General features: G+C 35.7%; 1 protein-coding gene across 6 annotated transcripts in view; it reads right to left on the reverse strand.

The window, feature by feature from the left end:
- The window catches only part of SBF2 (SET binding factor 2), a 267969-nt gene that overhangs the window by 144865 nt on the left and 95278 nt on the right, over positions 1–27826 (reverse strand). For all 6 annotated transcript variants that reach the window (XM_042784693.1, XM_042784694.1, XM_042784697.1 and 3 more), the window contains exon 3: positions 13240–13377. In XM_042784693.1, the coding sequence (XP_042640627.1) occupies positions 13240–13377 (138 nt within the window). The remainder of the gene's footprint in view (positions 1–13239; positions 13378–27826) is intronic.

Raw genomic sequence — 27826 nt, forward strand, 5'->3', positions numbered from 1 at the left:
AACTAAAATGTTAGCTTTCTTACTCTAAGTTAACAATTGTCAGAGCTTTAGAAAAGAAAATTAATGCATTATTTGAAACTAGTAGTGAAGTCAACTAACAGAAGCACATTCCAACGGTTGTGTGAACTCCCTAAAAGCTTCTACATGTAGTTCAACTTGTTAAAACTCACCTGCGAAGTGATGCACCAACGTCCCTAAGATAAAGGTTCTCTGAGACAGCAGTGTAACAGGACAATGCTCCACATTAAATGTTTCCTGTTTCACATTTTAGACAGTGAAGTGGATTATAGAATAGGATCCTTAAATCAGCTGACATCAATGTGAAAAGTCAACCATACTCCAAACACAGAAATAATGTATTTCACAAAAGAATGTTTGATTGTCCTACTCATACTCATATAATTCCACTTCTTAGAGAATTTCCACTAACATTAAAGCCAAAATAATCTATAAAGTCATCACCAGACTGACACAGGGAACTTGGAATCTAAAAGAATTTCTTCACGAGCAAACTACTTCATATTTCTCTAAAAATCCCTCAAACTTATGAGCCACTACGTTTCTGGTTAAAGAAAAAAGGGAAAGATAGAATGCAGATAAATTTGGAGTTCTTCATGATATTGTGCAAGTTGCTATAACCTCCTTGCCAGCACTTACTATTCAATCACAAATATTTTCTTTTTATTCATGCCCAAAACTAAAAGATGTCACTAAATACTTTCATTTTTAAAATTCCACAAATTCTTTGACAAATTCATTAACTGAGTAACTTTTCAAATGACAGAGCCTGTGCTTTCCAGTTTTTGTATGCAATACTCTCCACCCACACACCACATTTCTAAGTGTTTAATTTATTCCTCTGACCAAGCATTCTTCTAAGCAAAAATCACTATATTATCTTAATTAGCAATAGGAAAAAAATTACTCCTATTTCCGTAAGACAACAGGAAATATCTGCCTTCTATTTCTGTTATGTTACTAGTCATTGTTTCAGTTTATTAAAAAACAAATAAATAAAACATCATTCTTCTATTAAATGGAAGAAACCTAATAGAAATGCTCTTAAATGACAGGAATGATGTGAGTTCATAAGCTTCATTTCACAACCTCAATTCAGAATGTACAGTTTCTTTAGACAAACACACGTATCCAAATAAAAGCAGTTGAAACAATGACAGTAAAAGTACTTAAGAAGCTGACTTAATAAATGCTTTTAATTATGGAAATGTTGATTTACAATAAACTTCAGGTAGGAATTTTATTGATAGGGGTGCCTGACCAAAAAAGCTTGGAGACCACCACCCTACAGTGTAATTGTTCTTCTAGTTGGAAATTAAACAGCTTCCTTCAAAAGCCCTTGTTTTAACTAACCTAAATGACTTTCTACTGAAACAAAATACATAAAAACAGTCCTATCCTGATGAGTCCTGTGCTCCTCGGTCAGAGACAAATGGTCACAGCTGAAGATGTTAGTTATCAGGCAGCAATCATCATCATCTGTGAACCACTTAATTTTTGCCTCCACACCAAGACCTGCAATTTATTATATAAAGTCTCTCCTCAGTTCTAGCCTCAAACTGAAAGGTTGCACAGGAAAAGATCCAGTAGCTGGGTATTAGCTAGAAGATGCACTGAAGCTGTCTGGTAATAAAAAGCTACTTCCTAACCTGACCTGCAGGTGAAGGTGTCTACATTAGAGCCTCTGCCCACTGCCCTTCCACCCATCAAGTCAGAGCTGACCTTTCAGGCTTGTGTCCTGAACACAGATGGGCCTCTGTCTCAACCACACCCACCTTCTGTGTCAACCTGTGCCAAAGCACTTCTCACACCCTCCTCTAAAGAATCAGATACATAGGTACGTGTGTGTGTGCACATGCAGCTTGGTGCTCTATTTTAATTACTATATAGGCAAAAAAAGGTACATGTGAGGTTTTGTATGTATACCAGAGGAGATGCAAACACTATAAAATAATTTGATTTTTTTTGATACACAAACTAAATGACATTCTTAGGTTCCTGCAGAACTGCCACTGTGATTCTTCAGGACACAAACATTAGGTGGTATCCATGCATGCCATACCATCCCTTATCTAAGCAAGGTATCAAAAAAAAAAAAAAAATAAACCCCAAACCTCAAAAAAAACCCAACCAAACAAACAAAAACATATAAGCATTGCTATACCAAGTCAGAAAAAAGGTTAACCTCTAGCTTAGTACCCTATCTTGGTACTAAAGGCCTCCCTGAAGAGACGGCAACAGAAGGAACTTCCTGACCTGGAGACAGCCTCCTATTTAAAAATCAGTTCAGCATTCAAGTAAAAATGGTTTCAAAGGCGAGTACTTAGGTTTGTATTAATCAAGTTATTTTAATTAAAAAATATGTATAACTTTCATACCAAAGTAAAAACAATTGGCACAGCAATATATATACAAATTTGGGAATATACTTGGCTTTGTACATTAATTCTTACCTGAACAGCAACCAATACATACGCATTGTACATGCTCAGTCTAGTTTGCATCTCATTTCTAGGTTAAAATTGTGATTCACAAATTAATAGAGAAATACAATAAATCAACAGTCACTTTGCACACATGTTCATTTATTTCTATCCATTATAATGCTGACAGGGAGAGTTTTTATATTAATTACAGTTCCTTCCCCCTGCCCTCAAAGTTGCAGGAAGAATTCTTAAATTATAGTTTAGTGGTTATACAACACTAAGCATGCAGTCAACAAAAGTTTATTGTATTAACTGTTATAAAGAGCAATTGTGAATTCTAGGCATAAAGGCAAGAGATTCTGGCTGTCTGCCAAATTGTGGATCCTGACAACATTAGGAATAATTAAAGTAAAACACATTCCATATTTCTAAAGGCAAGGGAATATGGAAGCTTCTCTATGCTCACTTAGTACTAAGATAATGAAAACTCAGGGTACACAGACAGGGAGGAAGTTTCCATAAAAGGCCATTTTCATGAAATCCACTCAACTTCAGATCAAGTCTTGAATTAATTCATAATTAGATTTCATTTAAAACTTGAAGGGCCAATAGCAGCAAAATATTGAATTAATAAATCATTTATACAAGTACTTTATCTTACTTCATATAAGATTTACAGAAAAATGTAATGTGACTAGCCATGCTTCTTCCACAGCTAAACGTTCTGCCAGGCATGCAGGCACTTTATTAGGAGAGAGCAGACTAAGTAGATAATCGTTTCAAACTCATGACTTTTAGCCTACTTTTCAAGGAAAGTATAACAGCATCAGCATTCTGCAGCAATACTAAATACAAAGCAATAAAACCACAAAATTATTTCTATTGACACTTTTGTTCAGACACATTTCATCTTTTTTTATCCCCTTTCTAAGGAAAAATTATTCTCTAATCAAAACTAACAAAGTAAGAGTTGGTTGTGAGGTTTTATTCCTCAATACCATTTTATTTTATAAATACAGCATTCAATTTACAACTAAATTAAGAATAACTTGATGTTAAGAAAATCTAAGGATACATAAATTTAAAGTTTAATTTAAATTGGCTAAACAGAAGTTAATGCTGCTATTTTATTTTCTTTTTTAAAATCTAGTTGATTAGTATAGTTTTCCTTTTGCAATTATATTGGTAGAAAGATGGTAATAGTACTTGGTATACAGCTGTGGAGTTTCCCTAATATCCTTCATCTAGACTGTTGGTTAGCTCTTCATACTACATTAGAACAAACTAAGAATTTTCTTAATTTCAAACAAATATCGAAAGAGATTCCTTTTTTTTTTTTCTTATTATTATTTACTTCCCTCTTTTTATTTCTACATACAGGCAGACTTTGAAAACAGCTGAGATTAGAAAAATGTATCACTAAAGAGCTAACCAGTGTTCCAGATCCTTAAAGATCCATTTAGTTTAAAAGGTGATAGACATTTAAAATCTAATTCAGAAGTATCTCTGCCTTTAGATTGAAATGAATGAAATTTTTTTTAACATAAAATTAATAAAGTACTAAAAGAGACTCCTCAGTAAGCTAAGGAACTTAAAATATTCAGTTCCCTGTAATTATACTTGTGTTCGACTCAAGCCCTCCAGGGTCCTGTTCCCTGCCTGCCAAACCCAGAATCCTTTTGTGTGCTGTCTTGCTAAAACAGAAGTAGTAACGCTGCTTGAAACATGACAAAAGTTCAACCCATCGGAACTGACAGCAAAACCACTAGAAAGTCCTCTGCATTTGGTCCAATTCTTATTGTTTAGTTTTACTCTTTATATACTTTTTAGTGCTGACACCAATGATCTCATGTAAAACATGGGCACCTGAAAAACAGACCAAAACATGAAACACCAAATCCGAACTAAACTGGTCATTTACAGTCAGTCTTAAGGAAGAACAACAAAAACAACCACCACTGTAATCAGCATGGCAACTGAAATATGTTCAAAACCAATAAATGGTGGTACCTCTTCATGCAACTGTTATTTAACTAATGAAAGTCTTTTGCTACAGACTGCTAGTAATAAAAATGCATACTAGGTCATGAGACCAGACAAGTTAATGAAATTCAGAGAATCCTAAACACATGCTAGGCGTATTTGGCTCAGTTGGTCCTTGGACTGCGGAGGTAGAGGAGGGACCACTCATGGAGATGTTATGTACACCGCGTTCCTCTAGCCATTCACTCATAACCATCCACACAGACAAAATACTATGCAAGATGTCTTTTCTTTCTGACCCAAAGTGATAACTCTTATGCTCTTCCAAGCATTTAATCTAATGTATTTGAATGTATCTTATTTAATGATATAGCCTCACAATACTGTTTAGATTATAAACCAGTATAACTTTTCCAGTATACTATTACATTTAGTGTTCACTGGTAGATAATAGTTCCAAGAACACATTAATGCTCTTTTGATACTTAAATCACACACACACAAAGTATTAATACAGGGTTAAGCCTAAATCAGTTTATTAAATACAGAAAAAAAGACAATTAAGTGGTTATGGACTTATTTTTGATTCTCTACTTTCTTTTCTCTCTGACTGAACAAACCATAAGGACATAAAAAAAGCCCCACTATACAAATCTGAAACATAAATTGACTTAAATTTCATTCATTGTTTCAGACTTGGCCATAGGTATGTAGAATAGAGAAGAAAAATAATGACAGCATCCACATAACAAGCAAATAGCTCTTTATAGCTATGAATTAATTATATTTTCTGTAGATCTATGTCTAAGTTAAAAACATTTGTGGATTACCTGATGTCTGATAAGGGTTGATCTCACACTTCAAGCTTTCCCTCATGTGGCAGTGGACTATGAAACATATCTTTCTGCTTCTCACCCACCCACCTTCATGACAGCTACTGCAAGTACAAGATCTCATACTGTCAGTCACATTTGGCTGACACTGGATATGTTTAAATGCTGCATGCGGAAAATCAGGACATAAACAGACATTTTCAAGTAAGCCTCAATTTCATCTTAAGAAATCATGTTAAAACTTTTAGTAGAAAAAGGTGACTGATTTTGTTGTACTTCAGTGAAAAACTGCAACTTAAAGGCAACAGATGTGGCAGCCAGGAAAACAAATGACAGCAGCCAACTTTACTCACATTAATCTTATCTTCTTTTATTCAACAGGGATATTCATTGCTCTGATCTAGCCCTCAAACTTTAAGGTTTGCCTCTTGAACATTTATGATGGTAATTTTGCCTCAACTATCATATTATTTTAAGAGGTCAGCTCTGGTTCTAAATATTGACATTTAACTTAAAAATAACAATCTAGCCAAAATCTATATTAGGAGCTGAAGTAAGTTTTTGAAGATAAAAATGACCTACCAATATAGCCCCAAAAAATTCTCCCTACTACTGAATGTAGCTGATGCTAAGGGACTTGAACAGCTAGAGAACACATTAGCATTTGCTCCACTCACATGCAGATGAATTATAGCACACATGAACGGTTATTATTCATCATCTCCTGTCTTTTCACCCCCATCTTCAGAATTTGGACATGTCCATCTTAATACTTGAACATGTATGCCCACATCTACCATTTATCAAAATCTCCAACACTGAAGGCTCCTAGATAAAGCAGTTCTGAACTGTTACCCAACTCTCCAACACTATCAGCTGTCCATCCAATTTTTGCTTACATTGGCTCTGACTGCCCTCAGTTGGACCACTATGTCCTTCTGTATCTTTGAATCACCTGTGTGAATTACCTGTTCGAGATGCCGCTCATTTCCAGATATAAGGTCAATTCAGGCATGCTGACCGTATGCTCTGGGGCCATATGTTACTGAAGTCAGTGTGTTATTTCTGATTAATATTGGGCAGAGTAGAACTAGGCTTATCTTCATGTCAGAGTGAGGAAAAACAATTTGAACTGAGGTACTAATAGAAAAGTTAGAAAACACAAAGCACTAAATGTAGCTTTACCGTTCTGAAGGTGGAAGCTGGCAGGCATTATTTGAAACACAAAGGAAATCAAATGTGAACAGAAAGTGAAATTAAAAATGTACATTAGTTCATCCAGTCCTACAGAGAGAACAAACATCTCATTACAAAACCTCACTCTAGTACTATATTATAATTGTCAAAACCAGTTTGCCCTATGCAAAATTCTGCACTGAAATTGTGCCAAGTTCAGCAAGCCTGTTGTTTTTCTACTAACTGCCCAGCAAAGAAGATTTAGAGACCACGCATGATTTCCTATTTTAAGAAAAATTATTTGAAGTTTGCTTTAGTAATCTCGTGCCAATTGCTCATTTGGGATAGATCCCTTTCTCTCCATGTGACTTAGTCTCTGCTTATCTTATTTGCAGCCAAATATACTCTTAGCTGGTTTATTAACAATCAAAGGCCAAAAAACATTCAACATTAATTCATTTTATTTACTTTTCAGATTATACAAATGCATGTATCCAATAAATTCTAACACATGCACAAAAGTTAAAATAAACATAGCTGACTGCCTCCAGAAGACAAATCTGGATCCTGCCTACTATCTGCTGTACTGAACTAAAACCACAGGTAAACAGATCAACTTCATGGCTGTCTATGCACACAGAATCATACCACTGCGGCTAAATTTACACTGGAGTAGTTATACCAGCATAAAAGCCATTATCTTGATTTAATAATTTCAAAACGGAATAATAAACTGTAGCAACACACTATCAACCAAAAAGGAGAAGGAACAAAGATAGAAAGTTACATGAAAATCATAAATTTATCAGAGTGACCTGAAGTCTCTGTAACAGGTCACACATGTGGTAACGAGGAGTTTGCGTTGTACTTTCCAACATTACACAAAATTTACACCATCAGCATCTACTAGATGTTTACCGTTTAATGCAGCCCGCTCTGAAAACTCCAGAAGGTGCTTATATGCATTATCATCTAAGGACACTAAAAGAACTTTCTAACAACAGCAACTCACACCACACTTTCCACCTTCTGGTCCAGCTTACACAGCCATAGGCCAAAGCGTATTTCTGGAGTAGGCCATGAGGCTACGCACTCCGGAAGACCTGGGAAGTCCAAAGTAATGCCACTGCAGTTGCCCTATAGATGCTGATATTTCATGGGGCAATAATTAGTAGCATGAAGTAACTGCTTTCAACACAATAATCTTAGTACTGAGAAATGTTAAAGAACTACACTAACAAGTCTTTAACAAGAACTATACATATGTAAATAGTAACTTCAGAGCTTCAAGTTTACTACATCTTTCTGAATTTTCCCAAAGGCAGTAAACTTGATCCATGGATTTTACCCTTTCAAACTTTACACACCTAATCTAAGGTGAGGAGACTGCAGAGACCAAACAAGTGCAAGCAGAACAAATGGCAAAAGTTGAATTAGCTTAGGAAAGCTGGTAATTCATACCCTATTTTAACTCAGTCACAAGGGTTTTTACATAGTATAGAACAGCTATGTAGAAGTACACCAAGGCAAAATTCTACACACAGAGATCTTTGTTTTGTTTAATTAAAATACAGTCAATTAATTCCTTTAAACTGCATATAGGGAAATGCATTGGAAAAACTTTCAATTAATAACTGAATTAGTATTACTACTGTTTGAAAGTCAGATAAATTACCTGATCTCTGCTGAAAACAAAAAGTCTCTGCTTAGAAGACAGCATCCCCCTATCCTGTGAGCTGAGACTTGGGGCCACTGTGTAGACACAGCACAGGACTAATGAGGAAAAGAACACCTTTACCCAAAACAATCTTTTGTACCCTGCAACAGCATGAGTTCAAATTGGAGATATGTGTGCAAATGAATGAGCCAGGGGATAAACAGGACAGGAGAAATCACTGCCAGAGTTATTAGGACGATGAAAATATGCTTGCTTCTGTACAACTCTTCGCACCTTAACTTTAAATTCTAGTCTAGAGACAACCTTAAATGTATAGAAGGACATTAAAAATCTATTTCTTATTATATAGAACATTATCTGAAACTTCCTCTTTACACAGGAACCAAAAGGAAACATGGCATTACCTAAATCTCTGTATGCTATCAATACCGTTCATTTTTCAGGAGACGTAGAAAGGTGACGATATAATATACTAACCATTCTTTGAAAAATTGTGGAGTTTTTTTTCCACAAAATGTGTTTTGCAGCATTGACTATAAGAGGTCACTTTCAGAACAAATGTAACATTTGGGATATTCACAAAAAGTTATTAAACTTTATCTTAAGAATAACATACTAATAATATCCAAAGAGGGGTCAGATTTAACACTTCAAAAAGGGTACAACTAAACTGAGTGTTCTCATCCTCTGCTAAAAGCCAAATGTCAGCTACTCATCAAGTGGCATATGCTTTAACACACTAGGATCACCAACTCTCCAGGCCAAGAAGAAAAATTAAAACTTTATGAAGCACGACGTCATTTTGTTGGCAGTTTTTCCCTTGACTCAGGAAATATTTGTGAATGTTGTGAATCTGCCATTTTCTGGTTTGGGATTTTTACAATTTCTTTTTCCTCTTTTTGCAGGGGGGCGGATAGAGGAAGAGAATGTGAATGGCAGGAAATAGGAGGCTCGTGAATTATTACTTATGAGCATTTTCCAGAGCGATATATTAAATCTCACCAACTTTGTGATCACAATGTTTTAACATACATATGCTTAAGATAACACACAAGAATGGTACAATCTTGTAATAAGGTTGTTATAAACAAATGTCTGGGGTTTTGTGCTGATCTCATTGAGCAGATTTTCTGTAATTCAAGAAATGCAGTTGCACAGGCTCAATTACTGGCATAAATCATTCTCTAATTTGTTGATGGCGGAGCTGGGGAGAAGGGATAATTTTCTTTCAAAGTGCAAAGCAATGTACAATTTGACCATTAAGTTCCCAAACAATGTGAGCCAGCATTTTTTTTTAAAGATTCTATCTATGGTGCTCTTCCAAGCATTGTTAGTATAAATTGTAACTGAGTAACTGGTAAAAAGCACAGCTGAGGTCAGTAGAAGCATCTGCTGAATCAAAAGTATTAAATCAAGTCTTTGTGTGCTAAGCGGTAACATCCAGAAACTGCTGTTAGAAATAAGAAACTCATTTTAGTAAACAGTGTATACACCACACAGAACTATACATTTATATATGCATGTGTGTATATGCCTTTTTTTTTGATGGCTAAGTTATACATACAGAGTAACTTAGCTTTATGGGTTATGGGTGAATTCTGTAGATGCAAATTACAATTCTTCTGAATACCCTTTGGCTGCTCAACAGCTTCTGGCTTCAGTTGCCAGAAAAATAAGCTAAGCAGACTATTTTTTTAGTTGATAGAACAAAGTTTTCTTCAAATCAATGAGGTGTTGAAGTCCACAGTAATGATCAAAATAGAGTAATGGGGGAAAAAAACAAACCAAACCAAACTAAAAAAAAAACACCTCAAGGCACTGTAAGGGAAGACGACTGTCATCCTCCTAATTCCTGTAGATACATGCAAGTCAGTATGGCATCCAGCTCTGTTTGCTAGAGCATCAAGAGGGAACCTTAAACCAGACAGAAATGTGGATCAGAGCAAATGTGCTGGAGACATAAAAAGCTGGAAGGAGAAACCAGTGCAGTATCTCAGATTTCTTTACACTTCCTATTGGTAGGAACTTGAGGTGAAAGAAAAGTCTTGCACATAGAACTGCTCTGAAAGATACTAAGGTAGTCTCTAAATGTCACCAGCTTTACCACTGTTAATTCATTATTAGACTGCCTCTGGTATTCTAACTCATGTTCCAAACTTCAGACCCCTGTTAAGGTCAAACTTGCAAATGCTTAATTTTAATCTCAGATAAGGAACATATCCTTTTATAGCTTTAACAAATGTTACTGGGACAGTTAGTGAGACTAGCATCGTAAAACAGAACAACACATGCCAAAGCTGTATCACCTGCATTCATAGCACCGAGTTCTATTCCCATATTTAATGGAATATCATGTGTTCACCATCCTTGTGAGTTCAGATATAGAGACTAAATGTAGCATTAACCTTTCTGATATACTAACACAACTTTAAGAGAGCTGATCAATCAAACTGACCCGCATCCATGCAGATAATAAATGCTGGGTCATTTCAGAATGACAGTACTGCAACAATGCAAAGTATGATTCATAGACACTGACAAATAAAGCAGTATTTTATTTTTTTATCCTGGGGTAGGAAGTTGAAAATAGGCCATCAGTTGATTACTAGAGCCTGTGCTTTTCTCTGGAAAACTTGTTAGGACATGCAACTGCCAAGAGATTAAACTGAATCCAAGGCTTTCAGAGCTACCAGGGAGAATATTTTTTTCCTGGAGACTATATAGATTATACAGTTGCTATATTTTACAGTGCTATGTATTAATCTTGCTTCCTACGTTATCACAGGTACCACCTAGATAGACCATGCAAGTACAATCTCCTTACTTTTCAGGTAGCATTTATTCACAAATTATTCTGTAACAAAGAACTGAAGCAGGAATGAAGAGAACCAGAATGACTGAAGTAGCCAGCTTGATTAACTGTGTCAAAAAGTTTCTTGTATTATTATGCAGAAGGTTCAAAAAAGGTTTGATAGTTGTCTTCTAGCATTCACAAGCTGAGAGGTTTCTTTGTTTTCACTTTGCAGTTTAATTAACTACAGAAATTTCTAAGTGCCTGATTCCAGTTTTTTGTGAAGATGATTCTGTCAAGCCAAACGTCTAATCTGCTCTAGCTGAATTCTGATCACTCTCGTGTATCAGCAAGGTTTAGCTGGTCAAGGCTGCTGTGAAAGACGTAACTCTTCTTCTCTGAAAATTTAATCTTATTTTCATTTTAGCAAGTTATATCATTCAGTAAAAAAAAAAAAACAAAAACAAACAAACAAACAAAAAACAACAAACAAAACAAACAAAACAAACGTTGAACTGCATTTCACTGTGAAAAGTACTGTCCAGATTTCATTTCAAGTCCTGAACAGTATGTCTCACAGCCTGTTTGTTTAATGACGCATGCATCTGAATGGTTAAATCAATATTACTTTCCTAGCCCAATGCTTCATAAGCTTATGTTTCATTACAGGTCGTACATGTGCTGAATACTTCTCTAATGACCATGTAACAGGGCACATTCAATTATTCTCTTTGGATTTTAGAAAGAAACAGGAAGTTTGGCTATAAACAATGCAGTCATAGAATAAATTTCACCACAGCAAGTTCATCTGAAAAATATGCATTCTTTACAACACAGCCAGGAATGGCATTATGAGAACCAACATCCTGCTGCACTCAGGTTTTTTGGTTTTTTGTTTTGTTTTGTTTTTTTTTCTATTAATACTTAGGCAATATAAGAAAAACACCTTTTAGTTAATGCTGGATCTTTTGTGATGAGCATTTCTTGAAAGATGTGGATAGTAAATCAAAAGCAGCTGCTAGAAATCACAGGATAAATAACAAGTTTGTTAAATTTAATATATGCTACGAAATACATAGAGTGGAGGAAGAGTCAGCCATTGGAAATTTTTAATCATCTGGGAAAAAATTACTATCGAATATTTCAGTCTTTACTTATAAAATAAAGATGACAGACATTAAATAATGACAAATTTTTTTATAGGAATATGTCAGTTAATCTACACTAAAATTTACGACTAAAATACATCTAATTATTGGTTATATTTCTGCTTTTAACTCCTTTTAATAATCTATCAAAATATCCACCTAAACTGTAGCATTAATGAAATATGGACAACTATTATTCTTTGGCTTCCAAGAGTGCCTAGAAAAAGCACAATATTATTATTACTGCATTGCATCTTTTAATTGTACTAGAAATAGGGTAACATTTCAACTCCAGTATTAAATAAACAGAGTACACTTGGATTATTAAAGGCATTTTCTTAAAATAATCAATAATGTTACAGTCCTTCGCTAAAAGAGCAAGAAAATTACTTAGTCATCTATTTAATCTTAAGTAATTTTAACATACCTAATGCCAAGGTTTTACTTATTTTTCAGTTTTCATGTGGGAAAGAAAATATTTCAAAACATAACACAGAGTCCACAATTACAGATTGGATTAGGTTTTCCCTAGGTTCTAGCTTCTAAAGATTCCAAGTATTATGTCATAGAAGAAATTCTGTGAAGTACTTTACATCAAGTGGGAAACAAAATATCTATTTTTGAAGGACTGAGGTTGCCCAAAAATAATTAGATACATGTTTAAAAACAAACACTGACAAGTAGCTGACACCCAAAATCTGACCCACCTAAACACTGAAAAATTATTCTATTTTGCCATTTACAGCCACATAAGTCTTGCCAATACATATGCTTATAGAAATATGTATATACATTAAAGCATACTTGTACACATTTGACCTGTGCCAGTCTGATAGAGTCGGCCAGGAGAGAGGGCAGAAGTTAAGAAACCTTCTTCCCAGAACAAATATGAGAATCATTCATGCTATGTCAAACACAGAAGTAAATGAAACACATGGTGGAAAAAACTAAATTTTATTAGTTGGTTTTGGCTGGGTTTTTTTATTCAAAGCAGATAAAAACCAAAAACCACAAGCAAGTACATCATGCTTACCTTTGCGCAAAAATACATGCACTTTTGTATGACAGAAAAACACATCCTTACCAGGAACAGAAAAATATTTTCTAAAATTGTCCTCTATAACATTAATCTATTGTTTCCAGACAACTTTTTATGCATTTTTGTTACCTACTGTGAAGTTTTTACCTGCAGGTTAATCTCCGCTTCATAGAAAGTTAAGCAGGAACAGTAGTGCCTCTCTGAGTCTATATCAGTCAAAACCACCACAAAGAACGTTGGCTGTTTTCTCTCTTTGGAAAGCTGCCATCCTCCAGGCTGGCAAAACTAATGAAACAAACAAACAAATAAAAACAAGACATATAGTTAAACAGTAATATCAACTGCTTATAGAAGAATTAAATTATTTTTAAACAATGTATCAGAAGTATATAATAGAACAACATAACAGAAATAAAAACTGAAACAAGAAGCTCATTTCATTTCAAGAGAACATATGCAGGGTTGCAAAATTTGAAGAAAATGAGGATAACCCAGTAGGTCTTGGAGTTGGTCAGACTGATTTAAATCTAGGTCTATAGACATCAGGGGAGACATAATACACTCTATGAACTGCAGATGTGTTCTTTTGAATCCAGTATTCAAGATAATCTTTGCAGGGTTTAAGAGACAGCAACATGAATATTTGACACATTATGCAGGTTTCATTTGGATAACAGGTTAGAATTTGAAGCTAAAATTGTTGTGTCTTGGAATGTCTCTACATTTTTAACTTCTTCACTTAATATATTTAATTGCTGCATTCTTTTATCTAATGAAAAGGATATTCCACTTACACCTACTTGCAAAATCACTCAATACTTACTCCTACAAAAGACTATTTATCGAGCAATATTTTTTATCCATTTATTGATTACCTTGATAAACTTCATTGTGACCATGTGAAATTTTGTTAAGTCATACCATAGCAGGGTAAAAAAAGTTTCGCAACCCCTCTGAAAAATATGTTCAAGTTTCATGGCTTCATAAGTCTCAGGGGCAGAGAAAATCACTTGCTTCTCAGTCTCAAAGAGGCTGCAGTTCCCCAAATACTTCATATGTACTACAAGTTTCCAAGCTCTTTCAGCAATGAGCAGGCTAAATATGTGCAATACTTAAAACACAGGTCAAATAAGCCCAAGTCCTTTCAGTATTTGTTCCTTCAAGTTGACCAGGGCCGTGACAGTGCAAGTCACCAGAACCGTAGACAGCAATTCTGACCTCAGAAGAGAGATGCACAATCAGCATGAACACAAAGATAACTACAGCTCAAAAGCAAAGGGAAAAGTTTTCTCTTCTTTTTTAAATGACTGGAGTACAATACCAGTTAGTAACTTCTTCCCAGTAATGGAAAAGTCTGCTAAAATTCAGGAATTAGTTTGCTGAACATTCTTGAGATGGCCTGTATGGAATTTTATATTCAGTGTTTCTTTTACTTAAGACTGAAGTCACATACCGAAGAAATTCACAAGTACATTATTATTATCAAAATTATAAACTTAGAATTTACACCAGGTAAAGATAATAGCCTCTGTATGTATTAGAAATAATAATAATACTAATAAGAAAAATAACCCAAACTCAACAACACAGTTCTAGAATTGTTAAACAATGCAAATACCAAAGGAACCAGAGAGATAGGTCAAAATCACATGTTTCCAGCAACTGCTCCTTTACCCTGGAAAGCTGCTAAAAACTGAAAGAGCATGAAGATTAGGTTGTAAACAAGCATTTACTACAGATCCATCTTTAGAACCTCTACAATAAAGCCTGGATAGTCTTAGGTGAACAGCAGTTAAAACTGTGCCTCCAACATACAGATTATTTTATGATCCTGGGAAAATCTTTAAAACCAAAGTTTTCTGATGTTACATTCTTCAAATTCTAGATAGTCAGCTTAACACTTTTGAGTCTGTATCCTTAGAAGTGCTAAGCACTCCCTCCTGCATCTGAGAATAACTGTTCTGCACATCAAAAAGTACTCTGAGAAAAGATATCCTAGTCATTCCAAGCTAAGCATCCAGTATCAGTCCATGATTTTGATAATACTGGCCTAATCTCCCTTCGTTTTTCATCCCATGTCAGTTAAAAATAAGAAGATACCACTATTATTCTTGCAGGACTGCTATAAAGATAATGTAACATGGTCGATACATATACAAACATTGTAACAAAAGCATCATTAAAAAATTTGACAGTAAAATCATTAGAGTTCTGTATGTATTGCAGGATTTAGGTGGCGTGTGGTAAATAAAGCCTTGAATCTGTAGCTCAAATAAAATAAAACCCCCATAACTCTGAAGAGCTATTTGTTCAGTGAGTATGAGCCAAAATGCAAAGAATGCAGTAAGGTTCTGTTAATAAATAAAACCTTTCCATGGTATACTGTCAAAATTGCTTCATCCATACCAGGCAGATCAAATGAAGGTTGTTCATGCAGTCCTAGCTCTGGCACTTCTTAAGCTCCAAACACTTAAGTTTACAATCTTAACACTTTTTCAGATCTGCCAAGTCTACCAGTTCTGACAGGAGATCCTTGCTGGTGCCATTGCCCTCTAGGTTTACAGATAGCTTCCCATTTCACACCAGTAAGTAACAGTCTACCAGATTTCTGAGTGTCAGGAATTCCTGGACAAAGATCCATTCTGCACACACTAAACACCACCCTTTAAGGGCACAGAAGAGCTGGTATATCCAAATAATCCACAATGTATTCTGCACCCAAATGACAAACACGTGAGCTTGGGGTATATAGCCTATGCACAGCTGGTTTTCACACCATACACACAGAATCTACCAAGTTGGAACTTTGAGGTATTGGTAAATTAGTTTTGAATAAACTTTTTATAGTAATTTTAAAATAAATGATTTATAAAATAATTCTTTTTATTGTAATAAGCCATTATTAGCAGGTCTACTGCGTAAAATTCATGCCAGCGTCTGCCCTGTAAACTGTGAATTGACTGTTGATCTGGGCAGGCTGCTCTCAATATCAATCTCAATCTTTATACATGTCTAAACCCTACTCATGACAGTGAGAATTCTTCCTAATTTCAAAATGTTCTTGTGTATAACATGTGCTTTCTATATTTAACTGTTTTACTAGAAAATAGTAATTACTGCTTGTTAAGGAAAACAGCTGAAGTGGAATATACCCATTAGCTACACAGAGAATCTGTGTTTTCAAATAAACTGGAAGGAATTTATAAATATAGAGATGGAGGATAAAGACAATATGCTCCTCCAAGAAATTAAGCAATGAATGATTCTTGGTTTCCTTAAAATAAGGTAATAAACATTAGTGTAATTTTGGAAATGCAAACAACATTGAGAAGAACTTTCCAAATTAGTACAAATACAACCTACTATCCAGTATGATTACCAGCACAGTCTGATCACTAAGTACAGGAAAATGTTTCCTCACCAAACCAGATGCTATACCAAAACAGACAAAAGCACCACTATGAATATAATTCAAAGGTCATGTGCTTCTTCAGTAAACAAGAAAAAAAACAGCAGAAGTTTAAAAACAAGCATGCTCCCATATTGTTTCACTTATTTGCCAGAATTCTTGGAACCAGAACATAGTTTCTATCAAAGACACTGAAAATTAGACAGAATCAGATTGTCCAGCTCACTATTTATAGAAATACGCCTCTAGTGGTGGTGAGTGCTTCAAATCGAATCCACATTACGACTGACTGCCTTCTAAAATCTGGTGTAAGTATCCAGAGGTTGTTCTGAAGAATATGTAACGGAAATCTCATATTCCAGGTGCTGAAATGACATGTCAAGCACTGTTCGAAGCTGCAGGTGCCCACTGAAGCAAAGCACTTTCTCCTACTTATTCCCACAAATGCTTTCAGACTAAACAAGAAACCAAACAGATTTAAAAATGGAAGGTGTCCCTGCCCACGGCAGGGGGCTTGGAACTAGGAAATCTTTAAGGCCCCTTCCAACCCAAACCATTCTATGATTCTGCGATGTAAAATGACACGTAGTGTTTTAGAACAGTGTACCTGGGCTTGTTACCTTTACAAATTTTGTATGTAGTCACCACAAGCCTTCTCTCTAAAGTCTAGACACAATTAATGAATGTTTAAAAGTGACATTTCTTTTTTCTAGTTTCTGTAAGCCAAAAACTTTATCACTGCTTGATTCATAAATTTATTACTTATTTCCTACCTAGAGCCATAGCTGTAGTCCTACTTCTTGCCTTGTCCTTCTATACTAAAATAAATCATTTGCCTAAATCAACATATACTTTAGATATACTGCATACAGTTTTGGTGTCTAGAATGACAGAATATCCTGAACGGGAAGGGACCAATGAAGACTGAGTCCAACTCCTGACTCTACATAGGGTAACCTAAAAGTTAAACCATGTATCGAAGGGCACTGTCCAAATGCTTCTTGAACACTGACAGACTTTAAGACTTGATCACTTCCCTAGGGATCACTCTAAAGCCTGTTGAAAAATTGAATAATATGTAAAATAGTCACAATTTCTATTAAAGCACGAGAGGAATTAGGATGTAGAAAAAAGGCATACTGGATACTGTGGAAGTGAAGACTAAATACTATTATTATACTAAACAGTAACTATATAGTGTACAAGTTTCATTAGAGAAAAATTTTAGTAACTTGTATCCTTACCATGACAGAACTATAACATTTGCCCTCCGTATCTGTTGATCAGAAAATACTCATTTGCTGAATTGCATGTTAGAACTTTGTCATTTATGTCTGGGCTTGCACCCCGAACACAACCAGGTCCGTAACAAAAACTTGAACCTATATGCTAGTTGGGTCTGTGTAGTCACAGACAGGAAGACTGCTCTCTCTGCACTTTACATTGTTTTCTGTATCAATGATCTGGTCAGCTTTCCATCAGAAATCCACTATCTCTGATGGCACTACCAAAATAGAAAGGGGAAAAAGCTTGTTCAGAAAGTTTATGACATGATACATTCTTTGCAAGCCATCTGCTGGAAGCATTTTTTGAAGTTTATACAGAATAGAAGTCTGTGATATACCATTACAGAACTCTGTGCATAAATAATTCTATTTAAAATACATTCTCACACCATATACTTCCTTCAAAATATCTTTGTGCAATGGTTTCTTGTTAAATAAAATCCAAAGCTATCTGGATGCACGTAAAATAGAAAACATTTGAACTGTATTGATAAGACTTGAATTAAAAAATTCCCCAAATTACTTTAGAATTTAAAACGTGATACAGATATCTGCCTTCCTTTCTACTTTAACTCTTCTGTGCAGCATTTGATTCTCCCTTGGATCACTCTGGGCATAAAGTTTCACTTTATCAACTCTGCTTCTGTTGGCTTTCTTTCACTTTCAAATAACTGTGTTTTGTTTTTAACATGTATCATCATCATCTTTTCTACAAACCTCCCTGAAAATAAAGGACCATGTTCTGGACATTATGTGAAGGAATTTTGTTCCATCTGGACTTGCATGACCTAGCACCAGCTGCTGAGTATTTCACCATTTCACCATTCACTTATGTATGGAATTTTGGCAAAGGGAATTTTCTTTTTGAGATGCATACCTCCACTTATAACAAAACAAAACAATTACAATGCTCACTGGCATAATAAAAAAGCAATGTTATGAAGCTGTAAATCTGAGGAAATGCTTGGAGCTTTCAGGATATCTCTGAATGTAAACAGAATACAAAATATACACTGAATTTTATAACATCTTCCCGCCTTTCAATATATTGTGCCTAAAAAATTGCATATTTATCCCTAGCCTTGTCTAAAACAAAACTAGTGCACTTAGAGTACACTCCAAATTATTTCCAGGTAAAAGTCTGTTTCAAGTGTTGTAGTATGTTCTGATGATCAACTGTAAACAACTAAACTCACTCATAAAGAACAAAATTAGCTTTTATTCATAGAAGAAATATAAAGGCCTTTTCTACCGTGGGATGCACCGAAATACAGAGTTCCCCAAGATGAATGTTTACACAGTCACCTGGTGGCACCCATGAACTGCTGGAACCTGCTGCCAGGATCTCCCACAAAGGTGTGAGCAACCCAGCTGCCCAGCTCTCCCGCCCAGTCCAGCCAGAGGCTGGCGGGGTGCTGAAGCCAGAAAAGAGGTTAAGAAGCCAATGTTAATATGTTTCAGTTATTTCAGACTTTCTAACCTATGATACCAGAGAGAGGAAAGGCAAATAGAGTGTGAACACACAGTGACATCTGAAATCAAGGAACTGCTTTCTCCCCTTAGCAAATCGAAAAAACACACCTAGGTGCCTGTACAAGCTGGTGTTATTGGATACTACCCACCCCTCAGCCTCTCACAACCAAAACTGGTTGAAATACTTTGGGAAATCACATTAGAAGCAGCAGGAGGGTTGTTTGTGACTATGGGTGACATTACCATCCAAGAAGAGTTACAGGCAATAATCTTTCCCCTCCTTGCCTGGGACAGACTCTCCCCACATACTGTGGACATTTCCGCCTCAGCAGTCAGCTCCTCAGTCAAATGTAAAAAGCATGTCAAAAAAGACACTAAGGAACACTTCCCCTCAGAGAAAAGATCCTCACCACATTCTTGGGTTTCCTAAGGCTGAAAAATATCTCAATGGCACTAATCCTACACAAGTGACAGGCAAGGTATTCTCTAATTTGAGCTACAGATTAAAGTGATCCTCAATAATCAGATGCTCAAGCTTGTCATAGAAACCCTACAGCAAAACTCCAACAAAGAAAAAAGGTTAAAATATCTGAGAACTCAACTAAAAATCAGCTAATTCAGAGACAGAGAAGTCTTTTACTGAAATTCATCAAGAACTAGGCTAACCACCTCAATGTACTAGTGTATATATATAAGCTGGAGTGCACATCTACACATGCACATGAGAAAAATCAGTTTCAAGTTCACTGCTTTGCTTTTTGAAAACCTCGTAACATGGTGTAATTTCAAACACCTTTCCAAAATGAACTGCTATGCTGAAAATCCCAACTTCTAAAAAGCATTTCTCCAAGGACTGTATCCCTAGTTTGTCTTCTGAAAAAATATTTGAACTGGCTTTTAGAAAGAAAACTACACCCACCGGGAAACCAGTTTCTTTTTCTGCTTTTAGAACACTTAATATCTCCATCCCAGTGGCTTACTAAAAAAAAAAAATATCTATATATTTATGTCAAATAACCTTCTGATTATTTCTGAACAAAACCGATCTAGACTACACACGTAGTGATTTATGAATAACTATTTTATGTTCATGCTTTTATTTCAGAAACAGTTCAGGATTCATGATGACATTCTGAATGGGGTTCTCTTCTCAGAATGAACTTCCAACATCTCTATTACAATTATGTTTGGTAAGACAGTGAAATTAGTGGGCTTCTGCAAGTAATCAATTGTCTGGACTTTTTATTCATTCATGTAAACCGTGTTCTCTCCTTTTGTTTTGTACCCATCAAGATAATTTTACAGCAATTTAAAAATTCTGAGACCCTTGGACCCAGAATCTTTTTTTAACACTACCCTCAACAAAACCCAACACACCCGCCATGCTCTGGGCTACCTCAGACAAAAAGAGTGAGACAGCTATGGACAGTAACCAGATATTCTCAGATGCACACCAATACGTCAAACCAAATACAAACACATTAGGTATCTGAGGCAGATATTTTATGCCAGAGAATTTTTATTTTTTTAACAAACATTTTAAACTTCATCAAAAAGTAAAGAAGTCATAAATTTAAACTCAGGACTTGCAACTGAAATTCAGGAACACATAGCCTGCCTTTAAAATTTCTCTTACCAAGAAATGCTTGTTAGTCAGCAATAATTGATGCCAATGACACTGCTAGTCAAAAGAACAATGAGAAGTCTGGATACTAAATATTCACCATGAAAGCAGAGAAGAACTTCAATGCAGCAATAAATTCAAGTGAAGCATGACTTTAGTAAATTATACTTCAATCTGAAGAATACAGGTCTATAGCAAATTAATTGTTTAGTTATGAGAGAAAAAAGACAGTATGGGTGGAAAATATCTGATATCTAGAATATTCCTGAAGTAATACTGAAAGAAGAACACTAAAAAAGAGTGTCATTATCAAAGAAATTAATTATTTGTATTGAATACTTCTGTTTTAATTTTCAGCACAAAATGGATAAAGCAGCATCTTTGTCCCTCTTAACCTATTAAATAACTAGTGCTCAGAAGTGGTTTCCAAAATGCATTGTGGCACTAAGACAATGGTTAATTTGTTTTTGTTTATTTGTAGGGGGGTTTTTTCTATGTTTACTGACAACTGTTTATGCACTTGAGAAGACTGGTAGTCATCTGAGATACACAAGCCTAGAAAAAGTTTCCATTTATAAACAGAAATGAGCATTTTACACGTATTTAATTTATCAGTCAGCCATGAAATAGTAACCCTGCCTAATGCACTTTTTCTCTCTTCTTTCTCCCCGACTTCTTTCTTTCCCTATTGACAGTAGTAGCATTGTGTTACAACAGCAGCCATAAACTTTCTCAAGTCTTTAATGACTTCCCAGCTCAGTTTATAGTGTTATCTAGAAAAAATCTTTCAAAAGATATACAGCATGTACAAGTATAAGTATTACATGGGTTGAATGTCAAAAAAAAAAGGAAAACATACAGCAGGATAATTAATGTACATCACTCAACAACTACAATTGGCACACAGTAAGCTATTTATATGATCATAAATTTTGATTTGACATTTTAATGCTTAAATATTTCTCCAGAGGAACTGGTCAATGTTATATAAAATACTACTGTAACACACAAAGTCCTCATCATCTTATTTTCATAGATTACACCTGCACAATCAGATATTAAACCACACTGTTAAAACATTTAAGATACATTTGGCTGCTCTCTAGCAATTATTTTTAAAGTGCTACCAGCCTTGTGTTAAGATTTGTGCACTGATCTTCTAACTCTTTAGAATATATCTGCCAGAAGGGTTCGAAGACTCAACACTTAGAAAAAATTGCATGGGTGTGGGGGGGTGTGTAAGCATGTGGTAATGCAGCATATACAAAAAAACCCATTGATCTGAATTGACAGTGGCCTAGCAACTAAAAGGCCTGCAACTGCTGCAGCAAAATAGACTTAATACATTTAAGAGGGACGCCAACAGCCTCAAGATGACAAAACACAGAACAGGAAGTCTTGAAATACGCACTAAGTCAGAATTTGCTCTTAAAATAAAGAGCAGAAATTAGACTAGAATATATATGCTTATAAACAAATCATGAGAAAGGGTAATACATACCTTAAAACTCCTAAATAAAATGCACTCGGTGCAAGCAAAATTATAATCAATTTCTTTTTGAAATATATCCCTTCAGAATGTAACGCTCAAACTCACCTTGAGTTCCAAAAAGTGCCCAGAGGAGCAGCAGAACACGACAGGAAACCAGATCAATACAAGCAGCAGACCGCCAGTTAGCGAATGTAATATTAGGAAGGGATATATGCTTCTAGATCTGGCTTTCAGGGAGTTTGTTCCAAAGCTCCCACAGGTTTATATAAAATTTCTGCATTTTGGGGTAGGTCGTACTCAACCTGCACAGGATTCAGCTAACTTCTGGATCTTGCCTTGCCTGATACCTCCCCTCCATGGACTGAAACAAAAGGATTTTCTAAGACCAGATCTAAGTCTTCTGGTCTAACCACCCTCTAGACAAAATGCCAACAAAATGGTGGTGCCAACTACCCCAGTGAATTATCATTACCTTTTTTAATCATTTAGAACACCAGACATAGAGTTAAAATACATGCATCTACCTTACCCTGTCCTACTTTTATTTTGAACTCCAAATACTGTTATAAGCCAGGGTGCCTCCAGGATCTAGAACACAGACCGCACACCCCAAGCAGCTTTCTGCCAGTTTAGTCCAAAGACAGGGTGTCCCTCTCAGTGTCTGTGCGTACACTTAGTGAGGGGAAATCAAGGTAAAGGAGGAGGGGATGGCTGGCACAGGGAAGGGACTTTTGGAAAGCCTGGGAAAGTTTAAATGGGTTAGTAGTCACCTAGCCCAGCATGAGCCCCACTAGCCATGCGCCTAGTAGGCAGCCTGAAATAGCCACAGTGAGCGCAGCCAGGACGACATCCTCCAACTCGCCACCCTGCCAAATGTGCAGTCACAGCAACTGCTCCCACCAGCCACTGCACTACACCTCGCACTGCCGGCTCACCGTCACCCTCAAACCGATCGGAGATGCAAGGGACAGAGATAACTTCAACAGTTCACTGCACCAAAAGCTTCACTCAGCTAACAGAACTTATACTAAAAATAAGCAAAGGAAATTACAGAAAGGGTGGTATTTCTGGTCTGTTCATTTTGGCATTTTAACAATACTACTTATATGCCTCCTGTTACTACTTCCCAGTTACAGTCACAATCAATTTCCCCCTTTGCAGGTATGAGTTTCCACAGAGAAACAAAAGAGAAAGTACATCAACATAGGAAATTGAAATGTGATTTAAAAATCTCACAAAGAAACATCTTCTCATGTGACTGAAAGCCTATACTAGGACCTGAAAAAAAAAAAAGCGTTACTGGATTGCGATATGAATGTATCCTATTAACAAAGTTCTGTACGTTGGCTGCTACTGCTGAATTTTACATTTCCACAGCACAAATTAAGAAAAATATGCTATGCATTTCCTGTCAGCACTCTCCCCAAGAACACAGTAAAGCAGCATGAAAAGACAGCTGAAAAGTTTGGTGCTTTCCATTGAGTTTCAGCTTCCTTTTCAGCTGAAAAATGGGATCAACAATGAGACATACTTGTCCTCTCCCCACAAAACCGAGGCCTGTATTATAACCAGTGGGCATTACTACTGGACTACATTACAGGATATCTTTAATGGGTGTGGTAAAAGAGTTTGTCTGGCAAAAGCTTCAGTATAAACAAAAGGCTCTGTGCCACTGTAGATGCTTTCATGTGCACTGTTGGCATGCCAGTAAACAGCTATTTTGATGAAATGACTATATTTCCTCCAGATAGGTTTGCAGAATTTAGCAGTTTCTCAACTAAGAAGATAATAAGAGATTCCAAAACTTGTCAAAGTGAAACTTCAGAGAAGTTTGGCATTGAGAAAGTTTGTACTTGTAAGTTCCTATCTAATCATAGTAACTGCTCTTCCTCCCTTTTGGCATTTCTCTAATGTACTCCATGTTTGGAAGACATCTTAAATTTTAGTTTTGCATTATCACCAGAAGACTGCAACTTTTATGTTCTTCATTCTCCACCTCATAATAATTAAAACAGAGCAAAATAGAGCATTAGTAGTTTTTATGGGGAGCATCCTTCTGTCGTAAGTCATTACTGGAATAAAAAGAATTTAGGAATACAATTTCTAAATTGGGGTAACAGAAATACAATGCAGCTAATAAATGCAACCACAACTGCACGGTATAATTGGATATTTTTTTTTTCTTCTTCTTAAAGCTACTTGATTTGATGCTTTGTGACAATTATATTTTAAAAGTACATTGGATGACATTAGTACGGCATATATTCCATGGATTAAAAGACTAGCTTACTGACAGACTAGAAAAGATAACTGTTAGCAGAGACACACATCAGTGAAGCCACTTCCATTGAAGAAGCATCACCTAATTCCCCACCCTCTTCTCAGCTAAAAAGCCTCATTCTTTCCCATGTGTCATTAATGAGAAGTCACAGAACTGCTAAGAAGATAACTTTAAAACACAGTGTAGAGAATGCAGAAGAGTTTTCCAAGTAAGACCTAAAAAAAAAAAAAAAAAAAAACAAAAAAACCACAAAAACAAAACAACATATCATGAGTTTAAAAGAGCTCTGCCTTTTTAGTTTATTGCAGAGAGAATTGAAAAGCACTTTATAGAGTAGTTATTTGTAGATAAGGTGTTTCCTAGTAAGAGCATTTTAGGTAAGTGTTCCAGATCCAGTGTATTACAAGATCCAGAAGTCATCATTATAAAAATTCAAACCTCAAAATAATATGTCACTCTAGTCAGTGAGGAGGATGGAAAACTGGAACAGGTTATCAGGGTAAGCGTTAGGCTCCCCTCAGTTGGAGTTGGAGTCCCTCAAGTAAAACTGAGCAGCTTTTGGAAGCAATTATTCAGTCTGTGTGTGTTGACACCAGTCAGTCCACACCAGCGTGGGACCTGCAAATCTGTATACGAAACCTATTGTTCTTCTCTTTTCAGAACCTGAACATGCTCATAACACTTGAAGCTCTACATTATAATCACATCTCATACTTCAGATCTTCAACCCTTTCTTTAGATTAGACATTTCTTTAGATTTACACAGAATTTCCACCTAATTCCACCTACCTAACCAGACATCTGAGTTCTGCAAGAGAGCCAGCAGCAGCGATCCAGCACTTCATGGTGCTGGCAGGTGCTGCAAAGAAGTCTGTCTGGCCTGTCTTGCTTATGTGACTACATGTTGTATGACAAACCAAGGGCTGAGAAGGAATTTTCTACCCAATCAAGCTGAGAAGGATTCAGGAATTTCTTTTACTTGTTTGTTTCCCTTTGTAGCATATGGCATGCTGGTATCATCAGTGTAATCAATTCCCTTAAATTTCAGAGATACCCTGGTCTCATCTAATTTCAAGAACGCTACCAATTTGGACAGAACAAACTAGCTGGTGTAATCAGAATTGCTGGACACTGAATCACAAATCAGTGGTGCTAATTAATAGAAACTAGTCAGACTAAACTGATGCATTACATATGGTCTTCTGTGAAGCCAGGAAGAGGGCAAAAAAAAAAAAACACTATAAAAAATAAACTGACATGTTTTAAAAAGTAAAATTTATTGTTTATGAACAACATACCCAAAATGTTATATCATTTCATATCATAAAATTTTGTTCTTGGAAAGTACTCAGTAGGACTGGATATGAAGGAATAAATATTTTTCAAGTGGGTTGGTAGGGATTAGATAATGCTCTCTTGGCTTGATAGAGTAATACAAAATAATAGGTCAGACTCAATACTTGTAAAATATTTTATGGTTTAAAAATGCCAGTTATTGATAATCAACTAAAACAATGCAATGTTAAGAGAACTAAAAAATGTAAGCTGTTAACTTTACTGTTCAAAAAATCCACCCATTTCCCCCTCTGTCTGAAGATAGCTAACAAGTGGAGAAAAAATATCCCCTATAAGCACACTTGCATATTTCAACTGCATGGCAGTGTCCCCTGCAGTGACAGCATCCCCAGACAAGGCCTTCTCTTAGTTCTTTGCTGGTGGAATAACTTCAGTCTCTATATGCAAAGCAACCCAGGATTCCTTTAGAGTTCTTTCAAACTGAACATCACTGATCATCATCAATTATAGATCAACTTATGAAATACAGAAGTAGACACAGAAACCTCATCTTTTTCATGCACAAGATATAGGGAAAATATACTGTTGCTATTATTATTATAAATATGTTAAATCATTATCAAAGTTTTATTACAGAATAGAACAAGTTATTGAAAAGTAGGAATTAATACATGGAAAATTACATTGTAAAGATCACATTCTCATTGAAAACATTAAATAACTAACATGTTTCTTTCCTCAAATTAATCAAAAGTTAGTGTTACTCCTATATAAAAATAGAAACACTAGTCAACCGTGGGGGGTTCCCTTCTACTGTCCCATAAGCATAGAGAGGAAATAGAAATATTTCAAGGCATCTGTAATGTCTTACATACTTTGAATAAAATAAAGAGCCAAAACACTTAACAGTACTGAATTTTATTCCAAATTATACCCAAGAGGAAGCCATCTGCAGGAAAAAGTAAAACAAAACAAAAAAAAAACCCAACACACTTTTGACTTGGACATCACTTGTGCAATACAGCTATCCAAGAGGACAGCATGTTCTTTTAAAAGAATGACTACTTATTCTTCCATGATAGAGGCAATATAAAAATCACCTGAAAACTTTTGGTCTTTTTTGACTACTAAGTATAAGTTATATAGTGTTCCAGTGAAACACTGAACTACTTCTGGTAGTTTTTAACTTCTTTTAGTTTTCCCATCATCTAGCTTCAAATCTTACTATATTGGCAAAACCATCTCTATAAGACTGTGAAACTCTTTGAAGTTACCCACAGCCAAGCAAATCATGGCTGATAGTCAAGTTGGAAAGAAGTCCAAAACTCAAGGTATTAAATGCATTTGTAGCTTAGCACTGACACCTACAAGGCCATGAAATTTTGAAGCCACTGCTTTAGACCACAGAAAATGTCAAGTAATATTTCAATAGAGAAATAACAACACAGAGTTTACTCTACACTCACAGTAAAGTTAAAATTCAATATATCAGGAGGGCGTTTATAAAATGCTACTACAAGACACAATCTATGTTGTTAAGGTGACAACTGTGTCACAAGTGCCGAAGATGACATCTCAGTCTCATCTGGGCAGCAAGGACTGCAAAGCTGCCTACAATTATATTAGCATATTCATCATTTTGTCTCAGGAGTAATGATACAAGATGAGCAGAAATACCCTACTGCACGCAGCACTGCCTGATGCATCAATGTTTCCTACATTCCTAAGTCTCCAAAATATGAAACAGATCATACTAAAGAAAAATAATATGAAAAATATTTGCTGTAAACTCCAAACAAATTAAGTGAAAATTTGAAAATAACTATGCAGTACTGGACAAACATTAGAAGAATAATATATGAGCTTTGACGAT

This window comes from Tyto alba, unplaced genomic scaffold (genome assembly GCF_018691265.1).
Source record: "Tyto alba isolate M040663 unplaced genomic scaffold, T.alba_DEE_v4.0 Super-Scaffold_8, whole genome shotgun sequence".
Classification (NCBI taxonomy): Eukaryota; Metazoa; Chordata; class Aves; order Strigiformes; family Tytonidae; genus Tyto; species Tyto alba.